General features: G+C 41.3%; 1 protein-coding gene across 1 annotated transcript in view; it reads left to right on the top strand.

Moving 5' to 3' along the window:
* The window catches only part of RTN1 (reticulon 1), a 220270-nt gene that overhangs the window by 107452 nt on the left and 93673 nt on the right, over positions 1 to 19145 (top strand). The window contains exon 2 of the mRNA XM_059182232.1: positions 14894 to 15667. Coding sequence (XP_059038215.1) covers positions 14894 to 15667 — 774 coding nt within the window. The remainder of the gene's footprint in view (positions 1 to 14893; positions 15668 to 19145) is intronic.

Genomic DNA, 19145 nt, shown 5'->3' with positions numbered 1-19145 from the left:
AAATACTTTTCCTATTTTTTAGCCTGTATGAATTCTCCACATCCTTCAAGACAGAGCTTCAATCTCTTCAACTCTGTGATGCTTCTCTATCAGGAACTTCTCTGTTAAAGTCTTTTTTTTGAACCCACCTACTCCAGTCTCTCAGAGCTATTGGGTTTGAGGTCTGGAATTCCAGGCTGTACTTCTATGCAAGTCCTGGTGTATGGTTCCTGTTTTTCATAGCATCTGGTGGAACCACTCTTTTTCTTAGCCTCTGGACTGTTGACTCCTGCTTCTTCTTTGCTTTGTTTTCTTCTAATTCTTCCATTTTGATATATAGAAGAATGTTTTACTAGGCCATTTTCAAATAGTTGTGTAGTAAAGTAGAAAGACAGTTAAAACTATACATTCTTGAGCCTCAGTGGTCCTATCAAAAGGTCATACATTCAAAAGATGTTCATTGCCATAATTAGAACAGCAAAAGAATGGTGACATCATAAATGTCCAGCAGAAGGGGAATGCTTAAATGAATTTTAGAACATTCATTCTATGGAATACTGATTTTTCAAATATAAAGTAGGTCTCTTTCTCTCTCTCAGAGAGACCCAGAAGTAGGGATAGGAACTGTAACTTTTTAACTTGTGTATATCTATATTTAAAAAAAAATGTATACTGGGCGCCTGGGTGGCTCAGTGGGTTGAGCCGCTGCCTTTGGCTCAGGTCATGGTCTCAGAGTCCTGGGATCGAGTCCCGCATCGGGCTCTCTGCTCAGCAGGGAGCCTGCTTCCTCCTCTCTCTCTCTGCCTGCCTCTCTGCCTACTTGTGATCTCTCTCTGTCAAATAAATAAATAAAATCTTTAAAAAAAAAATGTATACTGATCATGTATTATTACTTTTATAATTTAAAAAAATCACAAATTTATTTGACATGCCCCCCAAGCCTGTATGTTACCATTGTGGAAACTATTTTTGGACTAATTGCTCTAAAACAATCACTGGATCCCCCCACTTTTATAAAGCCCTCATGCTGGCTCCATAATCCCAGCCACTCCTTCCGACTGGAGTTTGCTCTGGTTGCCAGATTCTCCTGTTGGAATTGAGATTCTTTCCTACTCATTATTTTGCCCTTAACTTTGATATTATTTCTTCCCCTAAAATAACTTCCAGTTGCTTCTCTTTGCCTTTCTAAAATGATACCTATTTTCAAATCCCCAAAGCAAGTCTCTATTCTCTCAATAGCAACCCTTCTCCAAATTCCTAAAAATGAGATGTCTGGGTGGCTCAGTGGGTTAAAGCCTCTGCCTTTGGCTCAGGTCATGATCCTAGTGTCCTGGGACTGAGCCCTGCATCGGGCTCTCTGCTCAGCTCCCTGCTTCTCTCTGCCTGCTTCTCTGCCTACTTGTGATGTCTGTCTGTCAAATAAATAAATAAAGTATTTAAAAAAAAAAAAAACAAATTCCTAAAAACACAACATAATGGTACCTGGGTGGCTCAGTCAGTTAAGCACTGACTCTTGATCTCAGCTCAGGTCTTGGTCTCAGGGTCATGAGTTCAAGCCCAGCATGGAGCATACTTAAAAAAAAAAAAAAATTAAAGAAACACCCCACAGTGTATTTATATTTATCACTTAGGTAGATCACACTAGAAAAACCCAATATTTTAGTTACCCCCTTGGAATATACAGATGATTGAAATTTTATATGAATTTCAGAAATTATGTATGTTTTGAATTTATTGCTGGTTGTTTACTGTCCTTTTTCTTCCTGGGGAAAAAGTGGGAAGAAAAGAAATCTTGCTGTAGTTTCCTGACTTAGCACTGAGAGCCACTTGGATCAATGCTCCCAAACTGAGGCACATCAATGGCTGCATTATGGTCTTGTTTGAAGGACACAGTTTACCTCAGTCCACAGATCAGAGAGCTCCGAGGAGCAAAATGGATATTCTGTTGATAAAGGACATTAATCTTTTTGTCACTTTCGTTGGTTAGTATGGCTACGTCTGGGGCTATTTTCTATACACCTAGTAGAATAAATTCTCTACATATATTTTGATCTTGACTCCATGTCTGTGTGTGTGTGTGAAAGTCAAAGGATCTACCAACTGATGTGTCCCAAATTCCAATTTTATATTTTCTTATTTATTTTATTTTTTTTTTAAGATTTTATTTATTTGACAGACAGAAATCACAAGTAGGCAGAGAGTCAGGCAGAGAGAGAGGAGGAAGCAGGCTCTCCGCTGAGCAGAGAGCCCGATGCAGGGCTTGATCCCAGGACCCTGGGATCATGACCTGAGCTGAAGGCAGAGGCTTTAACCCACTGAGCCACCCAGGCACCCCCCCAAATTCCAATTTTAAGCTAATTTGTCCCAACATATCATTCACATATTTCTGTTTTATAAGATATGTTCCAATATGAGATAATGTTTGAAATTAGGAATGCTCAAAACCCCAAATTAAATTTCAAATATTGCATGAGTCGCAAAACATAAGAGTTAGGTTTTGAATACCTGAGGAAGAAGAAATGCTGTATAAAGGCAAAGTGGTAGCTAATGATAATCACATTTCAAAATAAAAGCCTTCTCTTCTACCCACATACCTCAAAAAGTCAGTCAGCCTAAGAATTTTTAATATCCACTTTGATATTCTCTCAGTTAAATCCTAAGTACTAGAATACACACTTTCTTGCCACAGTCACTTAACAATTTATGTAAGGAATGAACATTGATCGGCCATTGAGTCTGCCTTGTGCTAAGACTGTGCAGAGACCATTTCTTTCTACTTGGCTGCATTATTAGCTGTGACGTGACTCCAAATTAGATCCATCTAGCTTTGCTTAAGAAGGCAGCCACAAACTGTTTAGTCTCCTTTAATCCTCCAGGCAATTCTGAGAATAGTGCTAATGGCATCTGCTTTGCAGTCCGATTAGCCCTAAATCCAGGTTCTGGTCCTGTCGTTTCTGGCTGTGTTCCTCAGAGCAAATTCCTTGACCTCTCAAAGCTTCAGTATCTCTATCAATAGCCTGAGTGTGGTTTAATAAAAAGAAAATGTCTCATAAACTGTTAAAGCTTAAAATGAGACAATCTGCTCAATTAAATTGTTTGGAGCATAGTAAGCATGTAACTTAAATGTTAATTATTGTGGTTAACTTCCTCTTTTCCTGAGAGTTTAATGCCGGTAAAGGTCAGTAAATTGATAGAGATGGAACTCCCAAGTCCTCTTGATGCCTGTGATTTTTCTGTCCCCAAATGCCATACCCAGAAGCCCAGCACACCATATGCCATGTTGTATCATGCCACCATGGCACGGCACGTGGCACCACATCACACACCACACCATGCCATGGCATGCTGTAGCATACTTCATACCACGCCAAGACACGTGACACACCATGTCATCTTTCTAACACTGGTTTCCCTCAGTTGACATCCTCGTTTGTCCTTCCTTATGTACCCCTCACAGCTTTCCATGACATTGTTTTAGATCCCAGGGGTCTTTGTGACCTATGTTCAATGCCCAACACTGGCACAAAACCCAAGACCTTTTGCAGAGGTTGCAAGTCTGTTGTGTAGATCTGTGTCCACCTGAAGAAGAATACCTTTTTTTTTTTGTTAAGACAGTGTGGACTGTGGATAGCCAGCCCTACAAGGATGGCCCCAGGCTTTGTGACCATACATTTCCCTTTATAAGACACATTCTAATGAGAAGATCCTAAGTCCAACATCAGCATTAGCTTGATTTGGGAGATTATTCCAGACTGAGGTAAATCCCCTTCTCAGGGTCTTCTTCAGTGTGTTCAAAGTGATAGATGCAGGTCATAGGCATCATTATCATAGGCCATTCACTTTCATGAATATTCATTGCCTCTGTCTTTGGTGTCTTTCAAGGTTATGAAGTACACCCAGTACTATGGTTAAAACTACATTTTGAAATTATGCAGTCATTTAGAGGGGGAAAAAACCCCTTATATTATCCACATGTTTTGGTTAGCTGCAAAAACGACGTGACCTAAGAGTGCAGGGTGGCAGGTGTAAAAATTTGTGAACCAAGAAACAAACTCTTAACTCTAGAGAGCAAACTGATGGTGACCAGAGTGGAGGTGGGGACGGGGATGGGGATTACGGAGCACACTTATCCTGATGAGCACTGGCTGATGTATAGAAGTGTTGAATCACTATGTTATAAGCCGGCAACTAATATAACACTGTATGTTAACTATACTGGAATCGAAATTAAATTAAGTGAAATTAAAAAGTGAATAAAAATAGGAAACTTAAGTCAAGGGGATCAAAATTGGTAGGGGAAATTCTCTCACTGTCTCACTCTTCTCATCGACTTGTCGTCAGGTCCAGCTCAGATTTGAGAGGGAAGAGGACAAACTACAGTGTATCCATCCCCCAGTGGAAACCAGTATGATGAGCTTGGAAACACATTTGTTCATTCCATAAGTATTTACAAAATAAAATCTATTTGCTGGCAAGTGTGCCTAGCACCAAGGAAGCAGTGAGCACAAGTTGTAGTCTGTGTCTCCTCAGAACTCAGTGGGAAGAGAACACAACATGTAAAGAAGAAAATGAGGTTTTAGCCTGAGCCATCAGAACAGAAGAGAGGACCTCCCTGTCTTCACATCTTTGTCTGTCATGTGCAACAAGGAAGCTGGGTTGGGGCTTCCCATCAGAGCTTGTGCCACATAATTACATTAGTGTCTTATCCTGCATCTTTTTCTTTTTTTCAAAATGAAATTAATATCTTAAATAGTATACATTCTTTTGGGAAAAGGAAAATTGTTTTTAAAGAGAAGGACACGATGAAAAGTCTCCCTTCTATTTATATTACTCTCTATCCTGTTGCAACCCCATGGTTAATAAATAATTTCTCAAGTTTTTTTTCCAGTTTCTTTATGCAGATACAAACAAATGACAAACATATATTCTTATTTTCCCCTTTGCTTACAAGAAAGTTGGCATTCTGTATATCTGTGTTTATATCTATAACCTATTTTGTGCATCTTCTCACTTAACAATATTTACCTGGAAATCTTTCTATATCAGTACATGTATGTTATCTTCATGCCTTTGTACCACCACACAGTATTCTGTGTGAAGAAGTACATAATTTGTTTGACCAGGCCCTGATCCTGGATATTTGAGTTGACTCCAGTTTTTGTTATTTCAAACTATGCTGTGATGAATGGCTTTGTTCACATTCATTTTTAAAACATGTGCAAGTATGTCTATAGAATAATTTCTGTAAGAGTGCTTGTTCAAAAAGAAAATGAGTTTATAATGTGGAGAGACACTGCCAAATTACCCTCCCTAGGGGTACATAATATACCATCCTACAAGCCTGTGTTTTGGTACCAGAATGCCTTTTTCCCCCCGTCTCACCAAAGAGTGTATAGCCAAACATTTTTTGAGTTTTACCCAGTCTGAAAACAGAGAAATGTTATTTTAAGGGTTGTTTTAACTTGCATTTTTATATTCTGAGGCTATTTATATTGACTTTTCCATGCAAGGTATTTATTCTTGTCCTTTGTCTATTATTAAGTAAATGGATTGGTGGCTTTTTCTTCTTGGTTTCTAGGAACTCACTATATTTTAGGAGGATTAGCTCTTTATATGCCATATTGTTTACTAATTATTTGAGGTATCTGTTTCCACTAATAGAATATGAAGACAAACCTGGGACTAAAGGCTGAAAGCAATAGGGAGGTATATTTAAGTTAAATTTTAAAAACAGTAATGAGTCCTTCATATGTATCAGCATGATGCTTAGTGCTTTGATTCCAATATCTCATTTAGTCTTTGTAAAAATCCTAGGAGGTGGTAATTATTGTTAATAGATGAAACTGAAGCACAAAGGCATTAGGAAATCTGCCCGCGTTCACACAGCCAGCAAATGTTGGAGTTAGTATTCAAAGTCCTGAATTTCACCCCAGGGCATAGGATCTTGACTATAACACTTACTAATAACTAGGTTTGCAAAGCAAGCAGTGAGATACCATCAATGCAAATATTCAAACTAAAGTTGGGAAATAGTCGATCTTAATCTGGTAAATGAGATTCTGGGATTAGATGACCTCAAAGGAACTACCACCACCGCTGACCCTCGTCCCCCCGCCGCTTTTTATTTTTTAGAGAGAGAGTACTCGCAAGGTTGGGGGGTCAGAGGGAGAGGGAGAGAGAGAATCTTAAGCAGACTCCCTGCTAAGCATGGAACCCAAAGATTGGGGGTGGGGAGTTGCTTGATCTCATGACCCTGAGATCATGATCTGAGCTGAAATCAAGAGTCACTTAACTGACTGAGCCACCCAGTCGCCCCTCAAAAAACTATTTTGTTCCTTCTTTATTTTTTTTCTGATAACACCATGACTGACCAGAAAGATGAATCAGAATATATTAAATGGCCGGGCTCCATATGAGACCTCCCTGCTCTAGTTATGATCCCCTCAAGTCTCATTGCCATAAGCAGCCAGGGGACCTGAATTCCTATTTACAAACAATGGCTTCATGGTGAATGTTTGTGATACAGCAGGTTGCTAAGCCTACATGAGCATAGGAATGTTCTTCATTCCAGTGCTTTGCAATGGTTAAGTGTTCAGTAAATTTTTTAAATTGGATTAAATACATTAAAAGCTCATTCTAAATGCTCTTGTATGTGACTCAGTCAGATGGTAATATGGAGGTAGTCATCCAGTTAGTAAGTACTGAGTATGTACTATGTGTAAAGCACAGTGCTAGCAACTCAGGGATATGAAGAAGTATAAGACACAGGTTTCCACAAGTATATAGAAAAAGAGCTGACAACAAGGCAGAAAAGCCAATGAGCCCTAAAGAAATGGTCATGGCCCTTGGAGCGGGGATGAGGGAGAAAGCACTGAGAAGTGGAGAGGTAAGGGGAGACTTCCTAGAGTAGATGAGACATCTTCCGTGACTTTATTTGAATTTGGGGAGGAGTAAACGACCCCTTAAGTTGAAGGGAAAGGCTTGAGTAAGGGTTATAGAAGTTGAAAACCTCATGTTTGTGGGCTTGATTAAATGTGTTTCCTGAACAGGCTCAGATATAAAACCATAAAGGCAGACTGGGACCTCATTGAAGAGGATCCTGAGTTCTAAGCAAAAGCATGGGTAGAGACAGCCATCAGAGACTTTCGAGTAGAGAAGTGACATGTGAAAGTAGTGTTTTAGGGAGAGGAATAAGGTAGCCGTGTGCAGAGTGGTACACAGAAGCAGTGAAGCTGGAAGCCAGATGCTTGGAACCTATCAGTCATTCAAGGGGAAGGTGGTTAGAGTCCAGCTGAGAAGGTAGCCATGGAATGGGAAGTAAGGGAGAAAGATCATGTAAAGGGAGCTATGGGGATTAACTAGATAATTCTATGTGGGGAGGGAGCAAACGGACCAATAACATACAAACAAATTTATAGTATATCTTTTTTTCCCTACTATTCATGTATATATAGCATTGAAGTCATGTGACCAAAACCAGTTATTTTCCTCTTTGGAAATCAGAGAGCAGTGTTCTATCAACAAATGATAAATAGGATGGGATGGCTCTTGTTTATGTCCCAAAGGTAATTCTTTGGATGGCCGGGGTAACTGGGGTAACTGAGAGGTTTCTCTGTATTGAAAGCCTCAGAGTAGAATGTATCCGAATTAGGGGGGTACATTAGATAGCGATGATGGTTGTATAACTCTGAATATACAAAAACTACTGGACTCTATACTTTACGAGGGAATTTTATTGTTTGTGAATATAATTCACATAATCAGTAAAGCTGTTTAAAAAGGCAATGGGAAGTCTATATAGGATTCGAAGGACTTTTTCTTAAGATCCAAGTAAATTCCAAATATTTACCTCCCCTTTCCTCCCATAAATGATTATCCCCCAAAGAAGGTCATAGAATCACATTTTCACCTTTGGACAGCAGGCAAACTATATCCCATACTTCCAAGCTCATCAGAATTCCCACTCGCATTCCATCTCAGTGCTCTGCAGCTTTGTGCTTTCCAAGGGAATGCTGAGAACTGTCAGAGAAACTTAGACAGTGGTTTGTCTGCCAGGCAAGGTTTTTTCCTCTAATAGAATTTTCTGTTAAAGTAAGAATTCTTTCCTCTAACAGAATTTTCTGCTAAAGTAAAGGCTGTGCAAGTCCTGGCTTTTCACCCACAAAAGACCCAAAAGCTTGCTGAATCATTTTTTATTAAACATTAATTTTGCAATCTCAACAGCTAAATCTATTATCCTGACAGGCAAGCTTTAAATAAGGCAGGAAATTGGGGAAAGAAAGAGTAGTTACTTATCTTCTTAATCCCCCAAACTTGCCATCAGCTTTGGCTTCGAGTCTTTTGCTAGAGAACGCAGGCTCATTTTTCTTTCTTTCTCTTTCTTTTTTTTCTGCCTTTCAACGTTATTAACTAATCACATAGATAACATTTTAAAGAATGGGTATACCTGGATTTTTCAACACCCATTTTTCATGTTAAATCACAGACCACTTAATTTCAGAAGGAGAATGTTTTCTGGGTGACAGAGAGGCCCTGGTATATTCATCCCTCATAAATGGCTCTGTTGTCAAGTGTGTCACAGCCGCCATACTGTGCACCTGCTGATATCTCAGCACTGAGAAAGATGAGTAGGAGTTTCAGGGAAAAAGCCTCACAGCCTAAACTCTGTGTAGGCTACAGCCATCCATCACATGGGCAGCCTACGGGTAAACGATTGTGGGGAAAATGAATGCAGATTCATTCTGGGTCACTGCTTCTGGCCTCTAATTCTTGAATTTTAATGTGTATTTCTCTCCCCACCGCCACTGACGTTCCAGCTTTTTTTTTTTGGCACCCCCCCTTTTAAAAATATATTTCTCAATTTAATTGGACTAATGTTCCCTATATCTGTAATTATTGACTCTATTCAAACAATAATTGATGTTTTCTGTTTTGTTTTGTTTTGAATCTTGGGGGAAGGGTAAACCAGATTTCTCTAATGGAGCATATATACCTCTGTGCAGAGTAACCTTTTGGTATAATTAGTCTTTCTTTCTGGCATTTTCTCTTTCCATTTCAAAGCAGTATGAAGGGCTTTATTGAGATATAAAATATCATCTTATACCCTAGACCCCTTCTCGTTTTCCTGAGGAGTCAGAATGGGCTCTATCTGCAAGGAAAAGCTCATCCATGGATTCTGAATATGTCTGTTCCTTTTCTGTCTGTTGTCTTGGTAAATTTCAACTTTTCAGGTTCAGGTCAGTCATTACCATGTCCATGTGGGAATCTATGTTTGTTGCATCACTAGATAATACTCCAGGAACAACCACCTGCTCATGAGGCTGCACAGACAGCCATGGCCTTGCTCTCTGGGGATTCTAGCATCCAAGGTAGACCCAAGAGAGTAACCGGTGTGTGGTCTGGCTAGGTGTAACTTGTGGCCCAAAATGCCCCAATCACACCTCCTTATGGACAAAGTCCTAAACTAATAGATAGGTAAGAATGTGTTACAAATGGTTGGTATCCTCTTTGAAAAATGGAAGTAATAATAAAATCTATAGCTCTCCTTATTGAGGGCATACTATGTGCCAGGTGAAGAGCTGAGTAAGCATTATATCATTTAATCCTTGTAGCAGACCAATAGAAGAACCACTCCTGCCCCCATTTTCAGAATGAGTAAACTTATGCACAGACAGGCTTCCACAGTCTCCCAACTGACAATGGTAGAGCAGAATATAAAACCAGGCTCTAGGTCACCAATCCAAGGAGCTCAATTCTGTGAGGGTGGGTCAGAATTTAAGAACTAAAGGATTTGAGGCTTGAAACTTTCCTTGGGAAATGTAAGAGCATCTTCTGCAAGTCATCTTTACCATCTCATTCCTCAATACTGCCAGAGAATTAAAGATATAAAATAAAACACCCACCCTTTGTGGAATTATTGAATTTGTCTAGCTCATGATTAGTACTTCTGACCTTGAACATGGGTGGATGCAAGAGCCTGATTTTATCCACACATGTGCTCCAAAGAACAGCAGTTTTAGCTTGTTTCCATTCTACCACTTAGCTTTCGGCTAGAATTACAGGTGCAGGAATCCTTCAGTTTTTTATTGTAAGTACATTCCTGAAAAGTTACTTGCAAGTTGAAAATTTAAAGTTCAATCCCATTTTAAATGCATCCAGGTAACTGAATTTGCTGTCCCCTGCAGTCCCTCTGCCTCCCTAGGCAGCATCCCTGGGTCCACACACTGACTCTCGTTGTAAATCAAATCAGACTTCTAGATGACCAAGGAAACAGCTAGAGAGAATGAGGAAGTCAGACGTTCCAAAGGAATCTTTGGTTATATAAAGAAAGAAGTCATTTCTAGCCCAGGCAAGGAAAGCACTTTTATTTGGTGGATTTGTATTTAACAATATAACAATTTTGGTTCCAACCTGGGGCAAATGGCTTTTGCTCCCTGCCTCAGTTCTTACACATCTGCCAACTCTGCAGGAAGCCCTGACAAGAATTAATTGGCTTTCCTGAGCCCTGAGGCTCAGCTCAGCTTCTCTGTTCTAACAGTCCCACAGGACTCTGCTCTCACATAATTTACTGTATAGAAGGACTTTCTGTTTTTATGAATTCTATCTGATAGGCACTAAATAATGTATACACATTTCAGTCAGTTATAACCTAGAGAAACTTTGAGGGTATTTAGCTCAGTTTAAGAAAATGGGACATTATTTGTTGCTTTTACAAGAGCCCTGACATGGTCCCATCCAAAATATGTGGTTTATACAATGACTTTCTTCTTCTTTTCCTTCTTCTTCTCTTTCTTTTTCTCCTTTTTCATTTTAAGATTTTATTTATTTATTTAGAGAGCAGGCATGAGGGATGGGCAGAGGAGGGCAGAGGGAGAGAGAAACTGAAACAGACTCCACACTGGGTGCACGGATCTGGTCATGGGGCTTGATCTCATGACCCTGAGACATGACCTGAGCCAAAATCAGAAGTCAGACACATAACCATCTGAGCCACCCAGGCATCCCATGACTTTGTTCTTCTTCCTGTAAGTTGGTGATATTTGCAGAGTATGGCAAAATGGCCCTTCCAATTTTGTGCTGGGCTCTTTGAACAAGATCAGCACTGATAGGATAAAAATTTCAGAAGTGAGTTCTTCCTAACTGTTGACTCACAAATAATGTAAATGGGCTCTCGATTTTATTCCTTTAGTTATCTCTACACAGTAGAAGCCTCTATTCTTTGCGGCATCACCTCAGGGAAAATTATATTGATTCTCTTTTACTGGTAAGGGAGAAGTAAAGGGGGTTTTGTCTGACTGTGGGAGCAGCCAATCAATGTCAAAATCCCAGCAATTTGAAAGGGACTTCTGCAGTTATCTCAGCCAATCTCCCAGCAAATGCTTATTCCTGCCTAGACAGATGCTGGGCCCCTCTCTGAGCGCCCAAGGGATCAAAACACTCTCCTTCCTGAGATGCGGTCCCACCCCCTTGTTGAATAACTCTAAATCTAGACTGTCCTTTCATAATCATAGATTATGTCCTTTCATAATCATAGATTAGAAACACCCGCTTTGTAAGTTGCATCAGTTAGTGCTCATTTGTTTTCAGTAGCTGCATAGAGTAAGTCTGCTCCTTGATGGATGGGTCCATTCATTCGTCTATTCATTTTGTATCAGGTGCCTACTGTGAGCAATATAGTGTGTTAGACATGAGCCCAAACTCCAAAAGGTGATAGGTTAGTAGAAGATAACATGGCCACATCACCTGAACAGAATAAATTAGCTGCGACAGGAAAGAGCAGGGAGGACAAAAAGGAAGGAGTCAGGTCCAGACAGGTATGGTCAGCAAATTCATCATGGAGGAGGAAGCATTTAAAGCTACTTATCTGTTGGGGCGCCTGTGTGGCTCAGTGGATTAAAGCCTCTGCCTTCTGCTCAGGTCATGATCCCAGGGTCCTGGGATCGAGCCCCGAGTTGGGCTTTCTGCTCAGCAGGGAGCCTGCCTGCCTCTCTACCTACTTGTGATCTCTCTCTGTGTGTTAAATAAATAAAATCTTTATTAAAAAAAAAAAAAAGCGCTACTTATCTGTAAAGGTTTGAAGTTAAAAGGCAGAGATTTGGTTGTGAAGATTGGAAGGATAAAGCGATGGTGATGTGATGGATTTTTTAAACCTACCCAGAGCTTAGAGTTTAAATTGGCGAGGGGAAGGCAGGTCTAGAAAAGCCTGCGGAGTGCGTGTGAGATTGGGAAGGGCTTGGTGTGCCCGGAGTGGAAGGTCAGTGAGAGGAGTAGCAGAGACAGGGCTGTGAGTGAAGCCATGTGGCCCTCTTATCATCTCAGATGCCTGGCTGCAGAACTGAAGGATTTTCCGGGGAGGCAGGGCAGAGCCCTGGGGCCAGTGGCTGAGTAGTGGACAGTGTATGCAGTCTGAGAACTGAAGGCAGGAGACTGGATGATGAGCCAGGAAGAGGCCATATGGGCCCAGAGCCCTGAGGTGGTCCCTGCAGTGGAAGCACCAAGTGGGGGCTGAGTGATAATAACTGTGCCACAGGCCTGGAAACCACCTACTGTGTATTCTCCCAGAGAGATCCTCTTCCCCATCCCCCTTCCCCCCCAGGCTCTTTATAGCTTTGGGCAAGACCCTCCTTACTTTTTGGTGAATACTTGCTTACTAACACATGGAAGTGTGTCCAGAGAATTGTGCTAGAGAATCCCCACGTCCAGATGTGTATAGAGAAATACCTCAGGATTGATTCCCCTGCCTCCAGTGAGATCTACGTGTGGACAGAGCCCCTGTGGGAAAGAAGCTTTAAAGTAATTCCAACGTATCTTCTCACAATCCTATTATCTGTGTTTTGTTCTAAACTTCAAAATACCTTTTATTTGGCAAGTATTTGAACACTTACTGTGTGCCAGGCCCCGTTCTAGGTTTTGGACTGCCTCAGTGAACAAAATGTTTATATTCCTGCCCTCATAGGACAAACCTCAACAATGAAGAAATAGATAATAAATAGGTTAAGTAAGTGGTATTTTAGAAGGAGACAAGTGTTGTGGGAAAAAGAAAAGGTAGAGAGAAGAATAGGTGCACACAGGATTGCCAGGGAGTAGGAAGGGGAGGGCTGGTTACAATTGGAGAGAGAATGGTTGGGGTCACCTTCCTTAAGAAGGTGACAGTTGAGCAGACTTGGTGGTGAAGGGGGGAGGTAGGTGGGTGTCTGGGAGAAGAGAACTCCAGGGAAGGAAAACAGCAGATGCCAGGGTGGGAGGGACTAGACGTGATATGCTTTTCCATTCCCCATAGAAGACCAGTGACTTGAGCCACCAAGAAGAGAGAACACAAAATTCGAGCTTATTTGTAATAAAACTGATTTAAAATTACTTTAAAAAAAAACCTTCCCAAACTGATTTAAGGAGGTGCAGAGGGTGTTAGAGAATGTTTCCTGACTTTGAGACTTCTTGGGTTTGAATCCTGGCTGGGATTTCCTTGTCTGTAAAATGTGGCTAATAATAATACCCATCTTCTCAGATTGCTTTGATGATAAAATGGATAAATATTAATTAAAAGCTTGGAATGGTCTCTAACGCATGGCAAACATGCCGATATTAGCTATTAATATTATTATATTACTGCTACTACTTTTTTTACATTTCTGGATTGATGCCTTGGAATATTCTTTGCGTGTGTCCTAAGGGCTTTGTGTGTGTTTGTGTGTGTGTGCAATGTTTTGAGAGTGCGGGGTTTACTTTATAAAAGAGTTGTGAGAATTAGGTAAAATTCCATTGCTTAACACAAGATTAGGCCTCAATAAAAGTTAGATTTCTTCTTCTTTGGCAGCATTTTATTAAAAAAAAATTATAGGGACACCTGGGTGGCTCAGTTGGTTAAGCAGCTGCCTTCGGCTCAGGTCATGATCCCAGCGTCCTGGGATCGAGTCCCACATCGGGCTCCTTGCTCCGCGGGGAGCCTGCTTCTCCCTCTGACTCTGCCTTCCACTCTGTCTGCCTGTGCTCGCTCTCGCTCTCTCTCATAAATAAATAAAATCTTTAAAAAAAAATTATAGAGGGTTTCCCTCTTCTGCTTGTTATTAGTGAATTTTTTGGCTGTTTTATGAGTAGAATAAAGGCCAGGTGAAAACATTGCATAGACTCAAACTTCAGAAACTTGTTTTGCCCTTAGCACTACCAGTGGAACAAGAAATTCCCAGTGGGTCATTTTGGATATTACTGGATGGTAGAAAATGGGTAGTAGGTGGGTGAATGAGGAGGGAAACAAAATGAGGAGAAAACTGAAGAAATAAGGAAGTGCTTATTAAGGTGATACTACTTTGGGATGAGGCCATGGGAAAACTAGGAGTCCCTTTTTCTGAGAACCTTTAAAAAGAGAAGAGACAGCACCTGTCTGGGTGAACCAGGTATCCCTGACTGAAAGGGCCAGGCCAGAGGGTCTCTTGAGGCCTTTCCCTGCTCTCTGAGTCTCCAAGACGAACCCCTCTCCCTACTCAGCCATCCAATTGTTGCATCTACAAACCTGAATTAGCCTACATTTCCAGCTATATTTAAAGAGTCATTAATACTTGAGATACAAAGAAGGCTTCTACTGAGTAATACCAAGAAGGACCATGTCACTGTATACTGAGATACTAGATTTTGAAACATCAGCTTTCCCCTCCGCTGAGACATGTCCCCAACTATTCTGGGTGTGGCAGCTCATGTGGACCTGTGTGCTCTGCCCCCAGGAAAACACCAGTTCCATGGGCTGGGAGAGAGACAAGGAAAATGAACTTGAGTGTGTGCCAAGGGAACTCCAAGGGCTTCAGGGGGAAGGACACAATGTCTCCACAGGACGCGGGGTGGGGTGGGGGGAAGGGGTGGTTAGACAGGCGAGCGAACCGAAGACAGACGCCCACTCACTGTCTGCTGCTGTCTTGATTCCTAGGTGCGTCAGACGTCTCCAGTGCCATGGAGCACACCTTTTCAGCAGCATCAAAAGATGGGGAAGGATCGTGTTACACATCTCTGATTTCCAACATCTGTTACCCACCTCAGGAGGATTCTACATATTTCACAGGAATTCTTCAGAAGGAAAATGACCAAGTCAACACTTCTGAGAGCCCTGAGGAGTTGAGTACCCCCCAGCCCTCCTTACCAGACGTGCCTGGGACAGAGCCTCGTGGCTTATTTAGTTCTGATTCTGGAATTGAGATGACTCCTGCAGAGTGCACCGAAGTGAACAAGATCTTAGCAGACCCCCTGGACCAGATGAAAGCAGAAGCCTATAAATACATTGACATAACCAGGCCAGAGGAGGTGAAACATCGGGAGCAATGTCATCCCACGTTGGAAGAGAAAGGCTCGGACTTTAAGAATAAGGACTTTGGTATCTCAACAAAATCTGAAGAGGCCCATGAACCTGAGAAACCAGTTCCTGTGGAGGGAAAAATTCTCAAGGACCATTTATTTGAAGAGTCAACATTTGCACCATATATAGATGATCTCTCTGAAGAACAGCACAGTGCTCCTCTGATCACTGCCCCTGTCAAAATCACACTGACTGAAATCGAGCCTTCTGTTGAAACTGCGGCCCAAGAGAAGACCCCTGAGAAGCAAGATGTCTGTCTGAAACCAAGTCCTGACACAGTCCCCACAGTCACCGTCTCAGAGCCTGAAGATGACAGCCCGGGATCCGTCACGCCCCCATCTTCCGGGACAGGTAAGGGAACTAGTGTTCCCAGCCTTGGGAAAATGCAGGATATGGAGATATGAATATTAAAGGAATGTGAATCTGTATTCAAAATATTTTACTATAGGGTCCCTTTAAGGCTCAGTTTAACTGGATTGAATTAACATACTTTTTTTTTCAGTCCTGTGCCCATGGTACAAAGGTTGAGAACTGGGATTTCGCTGGAAGTCCTATCAGATTTGTCTCATAAAGTGTTTCTTTCTTCATTTGAGGGGAGAGATAAGGATGACACACTGGAACAGGAAAAGCCTCATGGGGCTCCATCATTCAGAGCAGAGAGGCAGGTGCTACTCTGCTTCTAGTTAGCTTCCCACTGGATTTCCGGGACCCCGGAGGCATCACAGAGAGAGCACCATGCCTGTCCTCCCCAGACTAGCTGGGTCACCAGGGACAGGGTATGGCACATTCCTTGTCCCAGCTCCAAGTTTGTACAGTGAATGGGGGTAGGAGTACACTTCAGGGACTTTAGGTGGACATGGGCAGTGAGAGGAAACCAAAAAAAAAGAATACTTTTCCTTCAACCTCAGCGGGGTCATTTTTGTCTTTTAACTTTAAGTTCTCCATATAGTTTTATTTTTTTTAACTTAGAGGATTTATTTGATTAGAATAGAAAATTTCAGAATTCACTAAGCTCTGATCTTTGTCAACTTGAAAATTGTCCTACTGTGACCCAAGGCAGGGTGTTAAACCATACTCATTTATATCCTCTCAAACTTAAAGGGGTCTCCTGTAGCCAGGTCATGGGCCAGAGTGGTAGCAGGAGTGTCCCCAGCCCACCCTGTACCACCCCATCCGTGGTGGTAAAAAGGAAGCCTTTCAGTGTTCACGAGGTGTCAGAATGGAGAGGATGAGAGGTCCTTGGATCTTCCCCTGCCTCTAGTGGCTGGCATTCTTACCCTACTCAAAAGTGATTTGCAAACCTTTCTGATTTACAAAAAATAATTTTCAGTAGTCAGGTGCAAGAGCTTTTACTGAAGTCTTAAAACAGAGCCAAAGCCTATTAGGAGTGAGGGCTCTAAATCCTCATAATGCAGTAGGTCCAGGTGTCAGAGACGACTTAGAGGAAGTGCCTCCAGTCTTGTTTCCCTAAAGATTTTAGCATCAATCCCCTTTTCCCCAGCCTGACCTCAGACTCATTCAACTATAAAAGCTCCAAGGGTCTTAAAGATCCACTGTACCATGACCCTGCTCTTCAAATTCATTCATTCTCTCAACAAACATGTTCTACATACATTCTTTTGGTCAGACACTCTCCTAGGTACTGGTGAGGCCAGGACTGAAAAAACGAACAAACAAAAACAGTTTCTGCCTTCCAATGGAACAGATGACCATCATACCCCAGTGTGATTTGTATTCTGAGAAAGGGAAACATAGAGTGCTGAGGAGCATTGGGAGTCCAGCAGCTCCCAGGTGAATAAAGCAGGAGGAAATATACAGGTGAAGAGGAGGGGCAGGAGGGCCTTCCAGTCCAAGGAGGTTCAAGAGATGGAGGGATGAGTCCACAATGAATTTCCATGCAATGTAAATTGTTGTCAGTAGTGACAACAAGCAATGTTGTCAGTAGTGACAACAAATAAGGAAACTGAGGCCCCAAATGGATTACATGTGACTTATCTCAGATTATGACATAAAGTAGCAACATATCTGAGTCCTGAAGCCTCCTTATGGTCTTTGTGATAATACACCATAAAACCGTTCTGTTATTCAATGATATAAAGATACCGATACTCTGAAGAGGTAAGCTCTATTATCAGCTGTGTTTTCTCAAGCTATGGGGTTGTCTGGTGGTTGTTTTAGAAAAACTTCAGGAAGAGGGAAAATGTCCTAGCACATACAGGTCCGTTTACATGGCACATGCCTCATGTAAACATTAAGTTTGCAGACCTGATGAAAAAGACTTGCTGTGATTCAGAGTTTAGGGATTATTAAGAAATTTCCTTTTTTTTTTTTCTCAGTAGCCATAGCCCATTGAGGTTTTGGAGCAGCTTCAAGATAAGACAAAGACAGATCTGGCTGACATGATCTTGGGGTTTTATGACCTTGGGTTGTACACTTGACAGCATTGGATTAGGGCAATGGCTTTTTTCTGCAGTTGCTCCAAATAAACATTCTAAGCAAAGTTTGTTCAAGAAAGAAAAAGTCCCCAGATCCAGTACATAGTTCTCTCTCATGTTCAGCTCCTCTCTGCACACATGCTTCACATCATAATACCTGAGTCAAATGACAACATATAAGAATATAATTAACAGGAAAGTTAGGAGAAATTACCTCGTCACTAAGGCCTTTCTCCTTGTTCTTTCTATCCTAAGAGGTTACCCAGCTCCCTCCCCATCTTGTGATCCCCTGGCACTCTGGCCATGTGACACTCTGATAATAATAATAATAATTCTAATTATCTATCTAATTCTAGTAATTCTAATTATGTGAATTATGAATCAGAAGAAGTTCTCATTTATAACAATTTTAGCCACAGACCCTGAAGCTTAAACAAAGAATCTAAAGTATTTCCTTCAATTCCAATAAATTATTCCATTTTGTAATTTTCTCCAAAGTGCTGAACTATTTTCATCATGTTAAATAATATACTCTGAGGTTCAGAGGCAAAAATTCTTACAGCTTACATATTGAAAGTTTCTTCTCAGCCCAAATCAGTCCTGAAATACAAGTGAAGCACTTTAAGAAAATGTGCTCAGTGTCCTGACACATGCCAGACCATTGACCCACTGGCACCATATTGTTTCTGACACAATGCCTAGCACTACATTATGGCGGTCATGGATGTTCTTTGAGGTGTTAGCCTCAGAAAGGACAGTAATTGAGAGGTAATTATTAAACCACTCCATCTCCCCTTAGTAAGAAATAAGCAGTAAGAAGTAAATCAGTTTCATAGTCTCTGAAATTTCACAGTCTGACTCCTATAAAGAATGATAGAATGTTGGGTGTGAAGGGGTCAAGGATGGCCTCTCCGAGGACGTGACATGTGATCTGAGATCTGAATGAGGAGAAGGAGCCCACAGTTCAAAAGAAGAGGTAAAAAGGAGACTCCAGGTACAGAGGAAAGCAAGCACACAGGCCCCAAGTCTGTGTTATTTAGGAATTGAAAGATGCTATAAAGAAATGTTGACTTTAAAAATAGTTATTTTTGCCAGCAAACATTGGTTTATTCAGGAATAGCAGATCATTACAATTCAGGACATGCTATCTATGGTAAAACCATAGGCAAGTCCAACAGAGGAGAGGAACACTGTTTTATTGATAAGACAGATGAAATTGGGAGTGGTTGTTTTGAATGAGAGTCCATTGGAGAAAAGCAAGAGTTCAGGTTCAATGATGGTTCCTTCTTGACTGAGTTGCAGAGATAATCAGCTTCTCCTAGAAGGTTCATGTACCTCTTTTTTTTGGTTGGGGCATGTAAGCGATCATCCCTTCCTGTTGAAGATTCTTCTGT

Source organism: Mustela lutreola, chromosome 7 (assembly GCF_030435805.1).
Source record: "Mustela lutreola isolate mMusLut2 chromosome 7, mMusLut2.pri, whole genome shotgun sequence".
NCBI lineage: Eukaryota > Metazoa > Chordata > Mammalia > Carnivora > Mustelidae > Mustela > Mustela lutreola.
The sequence above is the reverse complement of the archived record's forward strand: the minus strand, read 5'-3'. Positions and strand labels throughout refer to the sequence as shown.